Here is an 11,631-nt window from a genome sequence, read left to right on the forward strand (position 1 = left end):
ATTTCGTTTACAAATTGTGAGAAATAAAAGGAGTAAAATCAGAATTTATAAGGGTAAAAAATTAATTTACCATTTTTCGATTAAGTTTTTTCGTTTTATTGAATCGTTATTATCAATATTAAAGGTAATGAAAAAAATTGTATAGTCCTAACCTAATGCGAATGCGTGAACACACAACAGTACATATATATACTGCATTGTGCACTATATAACATTTATTATGTATATATATACGCGCGCGCGCACACATACCATACACACATACAGGGTGTCTGTGTATTAAGTCTAATGTGTTTTTGTAAACAATGATAAAAAAAACTATAAAAGAGGGAAAAATTTAGAAAGTAACCCTTACATTTGTAGGAAACTTATATTTTCTTTTATATTATACATGAATTGTTCTTAATCAAGAACTGTTTAATGGTATGTAACATCATACAAAGTCACACATGAAGGAAATAGTTTAAAGAATTTGTAGCAAGAGATGTAAACAATTTAAAAATAAAAATAATAGAATCATACCTATCAATACCCTGATCAATATTAGAAAAAGGTAGTAAAATAATTAAATGAGCTAAAAATGTATTTTTAAAAGTGAGAATGATGTTGAATACGCTTGTAGTCTTATCCATAACAAGTTCTGGTACATACCACTAGTAATCTTGAAGCTGTTCTTCCATTTCTGACCTTGTGTTTACTTAAAGAAAGTATGATTGTTAATTTTAAAAATCGATTTAAGTTAGTGTATTCCATAAAAACAAATTGGGGTCCCGTTGCATATTTTTTTCACATCAGTCGCTTCCGAGAAGAACGTTAGGTACCAACATTTGACACCCAGTATACGAATAGCACACGAAAACGTATATACATATATGTACATTCGAGCTGTGAGGTACGCGCTTGGCGCTACGGCGCATTTGCCAGTATCAACGGTCTGCGTTTATCGACTATCGTGTGTGCTGTGACAAATACGATCCATTGACTTCAAACACAAGAATTTACGTGGTTTTTTCATAAACAATACCATCGTCAACCATGATGGATGTGCAGACTCAGTACAAAGGTAGGATAAGATATTTTAGTTCTCTCCTGTTGACACTCGAACGAAAACACGCTCGGGTGGTTCGGATAAACCTAAGGCGGTCACTGTGACAGTTGCCCTGAACAAAACCACACAATTCGTTGAACCGTGTGTTTTCGTTTACTTCGCAGTTCATCGTGAGTTGATTGCACGCTTTTCTTTCGTTACAGTCTTTTTATTATTATTTTGCAAGTCGAAATGTGATGTCGAAGTGTATCGACAGACGTTCAACTATTGACGTTCACTTTTGGAGGGAAGAAAGTGGCAGGTGAAAATGTAAATAACTGCCACGTCAGTTGAACGAACACGACTGCTTATCGTTTATCTTTGTTAAAATTTGTTGATTTCGTTTCTGTTGTCATTATAATAACGTATATAAAAAAAGATTGCTTCTATTTTACCAACTTCCCTGTGATCGCGATCACAAGTATAAGATGAGTGATATAAATTTAATCAATAACGAAATTTGTGTTTTCATCGAGACATTAACGTCACGCCACTTATCGAACTGTGTAAAACGATAGGGGTAAGCTGTGTCAGTGCATAAAGGCTTCCACATAAAAGGTAATGCGTACAACGATTAACATTGATGTCGAACTAGATAAATTACGTGGTTAAAGTAATTTGCATTTGTTCATTTTATCCAAACTACTTTTTCAAGACTTATCCATTGAAAAATTAAAAGAAATTATACACAAATGTGCGGAAAGGGGAAAAAATGATATATTATTTTAAGTTAGAATCATACTATTTGATTATAAATAATAATCATAAAATTATTTTCATATTTACAATACAGTCAGCTGTCAAAATTTCGGAATCGTCCTAAAGATATGTTTAGAGAAAAAATAAATGTTGAATTTATCATTTTAAATCCCATTGAATCTTTTTGCATACATTTCTCATCGAATTACTTTTAAATTATATAATGCATTCTATTGTACACATAAAAGTTCCCTTTCATGTGAAGCATGGAATAATGATTTTTATCACGTAACAAATCGCAACGTTATACGAATAAAATAAAATTTACAATCGTATCTTTCAGAAACAAACGTGCGCGTAATGAGGCAAATTATGCGAAAGCAATGTTTGACCTTAATGGGATTAAACTATCATGTACAATTCAATTTTCGAATCAAGTCGTCTAACAAGCTTCGCGTGGAATTTCTTTCTTGAGAACAGTATTGTTAATAAAAAATGATCCAGTAGAGGATTATATAAAATATATGTACCTTTTTATTAATATTTGTAAGTTGCATTTAAATCTGAGTCACTTATTTTATCGCGCACTATTTCACTCATCTTACGTAAGTTATGTAAATCAGTTAAACAGAATAAGTGCACAAGAAAAGAATAAAAAACGGTTACATTTTACAGAATACGGTACAATACAGTAGTTTACCTGACAATATTGGTAATACAATTTTAATTATTAAAACTACGATATTTCATATAATTGCTTCAAATCAAATTTAGTGTTTTCAGTGATTTATGATCGATAACTTTACTTGATTTATATAACGATCAAACGCTGTATTTCACCTTTAATCTAGCTCGACATTTAACAAAGCTATTGATATATGTACTTAGCATTTGGATTACACATTCTTTCTGAAGCCTTTAACCTTTTTGAAGACCTTTATGTTTACATGGATAATTTACCTCCTGACCACATGACGTCGCATCTATGACGTATACTAATTTCTTTTATTTTATTTTTTAATTTTCACCATTAAAAAAATGTAATACATGTTCAAACAAAAATAGAATCTTATTATTCATTGTAAACATTTGTGCCCAAACTTTATGCTGTATCATACATAAAGCACATTGCAACAGAGAAAGACGTGATTTTACAGACAAAACTAAATCGAAAATACTATAGAATAACATTTTTTTTTCACGAGGTTTTGTTTTCGAGAAAATCGATTTTGGAGGCACATGCGCCACGCGCGCACTTGGTTTGTTTCATCTGTACATTACGGATCTTTCTACACATCAGTATTTTATTTATACGCAAAGTGGCATGCAAAGTTAATCGTAACAAAATAATATTTCTAAATATAAGTTATTACAACTACTATTCTGATTATGCCAGATAGTACACATCGCATACATCTTAATACATTCACACTGACTCGAGCCTGTGAATGGGTCACGATGTTTTTGAATTTAACAAATATTACCCGTACGATTAAAGTGAAAACTTTTCTGAAACTACAAAACCTAGATCTACCTCAGAGAAAATAACACGTATAGTTCAGAAAAAAAGATAGAATATTTATTATTATGAAAATCGATCAAACTTTTTACATATTCACATGGAATTTACTCTTATAAGCACGGTTTGTGAACGAGTTAACTTTCCATAAACACAATGTAATTTAACACCTTGCCTAGAAACACTGGGTTCCTTAGAATCAGAGTTTTTTTTTTCAGTAGATACAGCGCTACAAAAAATATGTTGAACTTTTCACAAATTCCTTAAAATTCACAGGAAATTCAAAAATGATAAATCGACGTACCTTAAGAAGACCCAGTGTCTTTGTGGAAGGGTTAACAGTCTTAGTTCCTGGAATTTTGTATGTGACGACAAAATATTAGAAAATGATCCATGTGTAAAAAGATCGTCATCGAACAATAACGAACCATTGTGAAAATGAATCGAATTACATTCGTGTCGAACCAATACAGAACCGACGAAAAGTTTCGGAATATCAAAGACAACAGCACAGAATCATCTTCGTACAATAGAGATCTTCGTATACTCGTGAATTGTCTTACGATAACAAACGAACTCTCACAAATTGTTGTCCGTTGATTTAGTAAAACGAGGGCAAGCTATGGACGAATGAAATTGTACACAACTGGAAATAGGTCCGTTCCAATAATGTACGGCTGTTAATTGATGAATTATTGTGTGCAAAAGAACTCAAGGAAAAAGAATAAATTGTCGGTTAAGGTTACTTCTCCGAAGGTAACACGTCAAACACGGTTCCCACTTTTATGACATGTCAACCAACTTTCTATTTGAGAAACAAAGAACGGTATACCTACGGAATTGCACTTTCTGTCCTTCAAATACAGCGAGAGAAATGAACACAAAGCGAAGAGACACAAAGTTAAGTGGGAGTAACTAAGCAGCGTGGTGGGGATGACCGCTCAATGACCTCGAATGACCAAGAAGTCTTCTAATCCTTCGTTTCAACAGTTCGTAAATTAATGTAAACTATTCGAATCGATAAATACCTATTATCAAGGTTTATAGTGACATTATTAGTGTTTATAAATAAATAGAAAATTGAGCTGGGCTATTGCTTCTTTCCAAGTGAAAAATTTCAAGAAATGATTAAAAAACAATGGCAGAACTTTTGTTAGAAAATGTTTGCAAATATTCAAGTCTTCGCAAGAAAAATCTACTATTGTACATAATTAGTAATTTGTATAAATTTTATTGCATCGTATCTATTTGGGACACTGCCCACTACCGTTTCGGTTTTGTCGTAAGCACGCGCTTTTGTTTACACGATGTTCTGCGAGTTGAATGGACCGTAGTTCTATTTGAGATATATTTCGTTAAAAAATATGATCATACGTAGGGAGGGTCTAATTAATACTTAAGTATTAATTATTTTAAAGAACGTATATATTTACAGACGTAAAATGCAAGCACTTTTACCGTGAAAGAGCGTCTCTACGATAGCCCTGAATGCGTGCGCGTGCGCGCACACCCAGAATCTGGTAGTAGACAGCGTTTTTCAAAAATGGAATTTCAGTCTTGTTATGTTTGCACACCGAGGAGGATCTTTTCAGCGACCCAACATTCACACAAGCCTGAAAAAAATTAAGTGCCGCGAACAAAACGGAAGAATCGTGGAAGGGGCAATTATTGTCTGAAGCGTAGTTGGCGATGAAACACGGCTGTGGTCAGTTGTGACACTCGACGATACGACACTGCTCGTAGCCAAACGCGCGTAACTCTCAAAAGTGGGTTCCTTTACGACTCGCGACATCAGCTTCCCGACAATGACGTTGCTCGAAACGATATTTCGGAGAAAAGGTACGAGACAACAATATACCGAGAGAACATACCGAGGGAATTGTGCGTGCCGCGTAACTGCGAGTCGAGCGTGCAACACTTTCGAACCGCTCTCAATTCGTGCAGCTGTGAATTAGGCAGTTTAAATAAATTGTACTATGTTGCTTCGTTTGTATTGCTGAATAGTTTTTTAATGACGTAAGTAATGTGTCAGTGTGATCGTTTTACAATTACGTACCGTGAACGAACAAATATTGCGTACAGAAAAGAACCAAGAACAAATTAAACGAAAGTTTTAAACATTTCGAAACTTTCATCCGATCGTACGATCAACGATTGGACGTTACACGTTCGGTAATTTTAAGTCGCAGAAAATTGTCACTAAAATCTGAATCGTGAGGAATTTTGTTCCCGTTACTCTTATTGTAAACAAACGATGGCTGAGTGAATAAACTCGTAACAAAAATTGAAATGACAGTATGTATTGATATTTCGCTGTTTGTTTAATATTCTTCTACTTCTATAAACATACTTTTTTTTCTTTGTCGTTAATTATATACTTCAGTGTTACTCAAACTATGGCCCGTGAATCTCTAAGATACGCAATCGTGTTAGTGAAGCATACTATAAAAAAAAAAGTGGAATAAAAAAATACTTGCCATGACATTTTATTCTTATAAAAAACATCATTAAAAAGTATTTTTATCGTCGGTAGTAAAAACATTGAAGAAGAAACTAGGAACAGTAAACACAATTAAATCGCTATTGAATAGTATTAAAGAAATTCCATGAAAAATCATCTAAGCCTGATAATTACTTTGGTGGAAAAATTTATAAAAGGTTTAAATTAATAAATTTGAAATTGTTAAATTAAATTAGAATTTTTTAAGTTTTTCTTTTTAGTATAAATCAAATGTTTGAAAGTAACGATTTTAAAGTACATTTAAAAAAATAATAATTTAAATCTATGGAGTAAAGTAAAAGTGACTCAGGGTACAGAACTAAAAGCTAAACCATCTGAATAATTTTGGCAACAAAATATTTGTTTTCGTGGCTAGCCTTCATTGGCCTTGAATCGCACATTGAAGTCATTGTGTCATCTCGAAAGTCGTATTTAAAAAAAATTGGATATTTTTCTTTCTTTTTTGTTTTAAACCGATCTTGAAGATAACTTTAAATTATTTAACGCTTCCATTGCTAAAATAAACAAAAAATAGCATCGCCCAATGCCCCTCGTCACTCCACATTTTTCTATAATAAAATCAACATTATAAATTTAAATCTGACGCATTATTACGGCATCGAAATAACATATCTTTTAGCAGTAAGTGTTCGTTCGCTTGCAGCAAACGTAAGCACGATCTTGTTTCGAATTCTTATTTTATTTACATATTACACGAACTCGGTTATTGAATATTATTGATCCAACATCTTCAATCAAGATCAATAACCCGTTGACCCGCAACAAACGACAAACGAGTCACGTGTAATAACATAATCGGTGGTTTCTTCCCACTTTCAGTAGTCTGCATGTCACATGTGTCCTATATCGTTAATCTCGTATTGAAATAACAAGGAAAAGTCCACGACCGAGACCAGCTTCTGTTGAATGAAACCAGGTACAAAATGACAAGTGCAACGAGTATAAACAAATCCTGAGATATCAACCGTTAACGGCCCGATAAAAAAAAAAAAGAAAACGGTTTTAAACGTTGAAAATATCGAAGTGTTGGCTTAACTCCAGCGTAAGTGTAGTTTTCAATTGCAACAGCAGCGGTAGCGATCTACGTAACTGTAACGTGAGATTTTTTAATTTTGTTTTTCGTTGTTTTTCTATCACCGCGGAATACGCTCAATTGAATTTAACGTAATACGTATCGTGAGAAATGCATTTATACACAATGAAAGAGAAATGAGACAAAAGAGACTCGGAAATCTTGGCAGGTTTAAATGCACGATACTACCGTGAATTAATAAATAAAAAGCAACGATTTGAACGTGTATACGTTACACTACGAGCACGTGGATGATCTGTGCTGCAGATGTTCGTTATTATTGACACGCCGCGAATAAATTCTTCGAAAATCGACAAACTTCCTAGTAGTAGAACTTTATTGCGTTTGCAATGCACGTGAAACTTTTACCCTTGTACGTTCTGATACAATGGTACACTGATTACGAGCACAAAAATATCGTGCCATTGTTACGGATATACAAAACACGTGTACGCGCACCTATCTTGAGCATCATGAGAAAGAACTAACTCTCTCAAGAATGAGAATTTCTTAGTGAGATATTTTTGCCCCTCCCCGGTGTATATTCTTTTATAAATAGGAATACGTCAGTTTATAAAAATTGTTCCCGAGAACATTGTTCGGTTCGATACATTAGTTGCCCTCGTGGTGATTAAAATATTGTTCGCGGCTTCACGAATGAGAAGTCGCCGTAGGGAAAATTGTCAATCGTTTCTCGAAAATACATTGTAAATCCATTTAACTAGGAGATGAAGTTATTAACATCGGCACATGATTTCGATGCGATGAAAGCTATTACGAATGAAATTCGATTGCGATGCAACGAAAATATTGCGCTCGTTTCACTCCATAACCATCGAAATATTTTTAAATGGTGCCAATTTATGGACAATATCTTTTCACGTGACAGTATCCGGAGATTGGAGAAATAATAATGGAGAGTATATATATACATATATATATAATTAGCCCGTTGTAAGTGAGAAAAGTTGGGATGAATCGTAACATCTAGGACCCACTTCAGCGATAAATGAGAGACACAAAAGCAATGAAAAAATTTAATACAAATATGACTTCTATTCGACCTGACAATGGAAATTCCATTTTGAGCACTTCGTATATTTAAAAGCAAACAGCCACGCGTTACCAGAGTACAAAAATTGTTGTAACTCAGGAACAAGGTCAAATGGGACACGTATTCGTGTAAACTGTTTTCATTGTTTTTGTGTCCTTGATCCATGGTTAAAGTGAATCCCAGATACGTAATGACTTATCTGGTATAATGACTTTGAAGTTTGGATATAACAGAGAGACAATTATAAGACAGGGCAAGGTTCAGGACGTTTCACGGAGGACACGAAACTGAGACGATGGAAGACAAATAATGTAGAGTTTACAGAATGAGTGACGCAGTATTTGTGATCGAGAAAAGTCACGATTACACGGGTACATCGCACGTTCAAAAATCGCATGTCCTGTCGTTGACTCACATTATCCGGTGACCTATGGACCATATATAATAACAGTAGTTGAGAACGTGGCGAATTGACGCTTTTGCAACTTGGCTACAATAAATACGGTAATTGCACGTAATCGAGCGTTTGAAAGAGCTAAAATAGGGTGACCGTTCTGTTTCGTTTATCGAATCCAGATTATCTTGTGCAACAACGTTGTACAAACTCTCCCTTTATCTGGCTCACTATTGTCTCTCCGATCATTAGTCGTAAATTTTATCGCTTGTTTTGTTTTTGATAATGCGCGTCGAACAAATACAAATTTATCACACGTTATCGGAATATTTTCAAACTCGCCGCGTCCTAATAACAACACTTTGCGAGAATTATTGTTAATTGGCAAAATGAAAATTGAAAATCTTCAATGCTCTACATATATTGATCATTATTGTATTAAATTTGACATTAATATTTTCATAAAAATATTATTGTCTATGAAATATACGTACAATCACAGAATTGCGACTTAACGAATCTAAAGCGGACTTTGCAATAGCCATACCGGTCTATCTGATCGTAAACCGTACAGTTTTGAACTTGAATTTTATAAATTTATTTCACGAGCGCAAAGATTTAAAAAATATTAATAACGCGTTACTTTTCCAGTGACGGCTGCGAGCAGCAATGGTTGTAAGGATCAAACTCCGCCAACCCTTCTTTCAAGCTTAAGAAGCGTCCTTTTCGTAATTGGAACTGTGGTAATCGGATTCGCTGCTTTCTGCAATTCACTAACATGGTAAATTTCACCAGATAAGGTATACAAATATGATTTTTCTATCTTTGAATTCGGTTCGAATAAGGAAGTTTCGTCGTTTCGAAGAAACTACAATCACAATCAGAACGATTACTATAATGTTGTGACTCTTTTATTCTTTAGGCATTTGCAGAGGTTCTGGGGAGCCTCCGGTGATTTCTGGCAAGCACAATGGGATAAAATCTTAGACAAATTAGGAGACGATCCCTTCACGATCTGGGTTTACGGTACATAAAAATGAAACATAATGAAATATTAATACATAAGGTGTCCCTTTTAACATATCCACCCTGAATATTTCTATTATTTCCGGTGGTACGAAAGAAATGTCGTCCGTGGTTTCTTTCTCTTTTTTAAATATCTCAGTTTTGTTATTAAAGCATCATTTCAAAATCCAGTTATTCCGGGACATCCTATATTTATTTAAGAATATAAAATTTATAAATTCTCATCGATTTATTTCAGGATCGTTGGGATTAACGTTTTCCGTCTACTGGTTTTTCGGCGGTATTTATACGATTTTGGACGTCACTAATTGGCCAGCCGTTTTACGCAAATACAAAATACAACCCGGCACGAACGAGCCCGTTGACAGGAGGGAATTGTGCAATGTAATCGCTCAAGTACTGTTCAATCAGATCATTGTCGGAGTTCCTCTAGCATACGTCAGTTATCGCTTTATGGAATGGCGCGGTTACCCCCCTATGCGCGAATTGCCGACCTTCCACTGGGTACTCGTTGAAATCGCTATTCTCATATTATGTGAGGAAATTGGATTTTATTACTCGCACAGGTACGCAAATTTCTCATGCTGTTAAAGTATGAGGTCATTCGATACAGTGATACAGTAATGCTTATTTCCCTTTATAGTTTTAGAAAATTGAAAGAACAATTTATTTACAATGATCAATTATGTATCTAGATTCCTTTATTTTCTACATTTTGCTACATAATATGGAAAGCTGATTATTACCTCTCAAAAATCCCCAGAAGTAATATCTGTTATTTTCGTAGGTCACTATTACGTAAAATTTTTAGTCAAAATAATTGTAAATTTATAAATGTATATAGTACAAAAAAAAAAATGTTAACTTCTATGGACCCAGTGTGTGAATTTTTCAGAAGAGGAGATTTCACACTAACTCTTTGTTACAGTGTTTCTTAGAACTAATTTTATGATACTAATGTTTTCAATTTATATACCTATCCAAGTAGGATAGGTATCTTAAGTATTTTTATATTAAGTATAACTTTCAAAATTACATTATTTATATGATGATATGATGATTATATGAATTGATTAATGTTATACCAATAATGAGTATGATTATACAGGTTGACTTATTTTAATCTATTGATAAATTTATTTTGGACAATATATTAAACTCAAAAAAATTGAAGGTGTTTTACACCTTATGATTAACAATTGCAAGAAAACTAATAAAATTGTATTACAGATGTCTGCATAGCCGCTATCTGTACAAGTATATACATAAACAGCATCATGAATGGACGGCCCCCATAGCTGTAACATCGCTATATTGTCATCCCTTAGAACATATTGGCTCAAACCTATTGCCGCCGTTTTTGGGAGTATTCATCGTAGGTTCTCACGTGGCTACCGCTTGGCTTTGGTTTGCGCTTGCTATTCTTTCCACATTGAATGCTCACTCCGGTTACCATTTACCATTCTTACCATCTCCAGAAGCTCATGATTTCCATCACTTAAAGTAAGTATATTTTCTAATAGATTCGGAAACGTTTGATTTCCATAAAATGAGAATGGTTTCAGACCAAAAATATGCAGAATTGAAAACTTTAGCACTATATATTGTTTCTAAAGGCATAGTTAAAGGGAATGTCTAAAAATATATAATTCTACCATATTATTTTATAGATAAAGTTAAAATTCCATATAGTTTTATTATTTAAAACTGAACATTGTTCATTGAAACCATTATATTGTTTCAGATTTAACCAATGTTTCGGAATTTTGGGAGTATTAGATCGCATTCATGGAACGGATACACAATTTCGTAATTCTAGACTTTATCAACGTCATATAGTAATGCTTAGCCTGGTACCACCAAGAGAGATCTTTCCCGATGAAGTAAAGTATAAGTCAAAATAGAAAAATTTTAATGAACAATATAATAAATATGAAAGTTCAGTATGAGCCTTTTATTATTCTTGATCGAGAACGGTTAACCAGATAAATATAATCGGCAAAATACGTTCAAGGCTGATATTTTTCGTGTGGTTACCTGATTCATCGATCGAGTATACTTTTCCTATTTAAAAACTGCATAATTTTAATTGTTTTACTTTTGTGTGCAGTTTCAGTTGGTACGAACACTATACTGGTGAATTATAAGATTATTATTAAGCACATGACCGTTGTTTGTACGATATTTTTGGTTGTACAACAACATATTAAATGTGATTATAAGAGTATTTTTAATCAGTACTCTCAAGTATAAAAACAA

General features: G+C 33.6%; 1 protein-coding gene across 2 annotated transcripts; it reads left to right on the forward strand.

Annotated features, from left to right (window-relative positions):
- The first annotated feature begins 900 nt into the window (after positions 1–900).
- On the forward strand, positions 901–11,315 carry LOC143153798 (fatty acid hydroxylase domain-containing protein 2). 2 transcript variants are annotated; one of them, XM_076325366.1, is made up of 7 exons: positions 3,725–4,294; positions 4,741–5,144; positions 8,998–9,127; positions 9,269–9,372; positions 9,611–9,938; positions 10,603–10,875; positions 11,117–11,315. In XM_076325366.1, exons 2-7 carry the CDS (start codon positions 5,111–5,113, stop codon positions 11,274–11,276), a joined length of 1,029 nt encoding a protein of 342 aa, XP_076181481.1. In that variant the 5' UTR covers positions 3,725–4,294; positions 4,741–5,110; the 3' UTR covers positions 11,277–11,315. The 2 variants fall into 2 exon arrangements, with proteins under 2 accessions (XP_076181483.1, XP_076181481.1); XM_076325368.1 differs by lacking the exons at positions 3,725–4,294; positions 4,741–5,144 and adding an exon at positions 901–1,063.
- Positions 11,316–11,631: the final 316 nt, after the last annotated feature.

This window comes from Ptiloglossa arizonensis, chromosome 13, assembly GCF_051014685.1.
Source record: "Ptiloglossa arizonensis isolate GNS036 chromosome 13, iyPtiAriz1_principal, whole genome shotgun sequence".
Classification (NCBI taxonomy): Eukaryota; Metazoa; Arthropoda; class Insecta; order Hymenoptera; family Colletidae; genus Ptiloglossa; species Ptiloglossa arizonensis.

Bases quoted from the DNA above. Each gene is read 5' to 3' on its own strand.
- LOC143153798 (XM_076325366.1), top strand. From the start codon at position 5,111: ATGACGTTGCTCGAAACGATATTTCGGAGAAAAG. The intron at 5,145-8,997 runs GTACGAGACAAC...TTACTTTTCCAG, and splicing joins AACGATATTTCGGAGAAAAG to TGACGGCTGCGAGCAGCAAT. The intron at 9,939-10,602 runs GTACGCAAATTT...ATTGTATTACAG, and splicing joins GGATTTTATTACTCGCACAG to ATGTCTGCATAGCCGCTATC.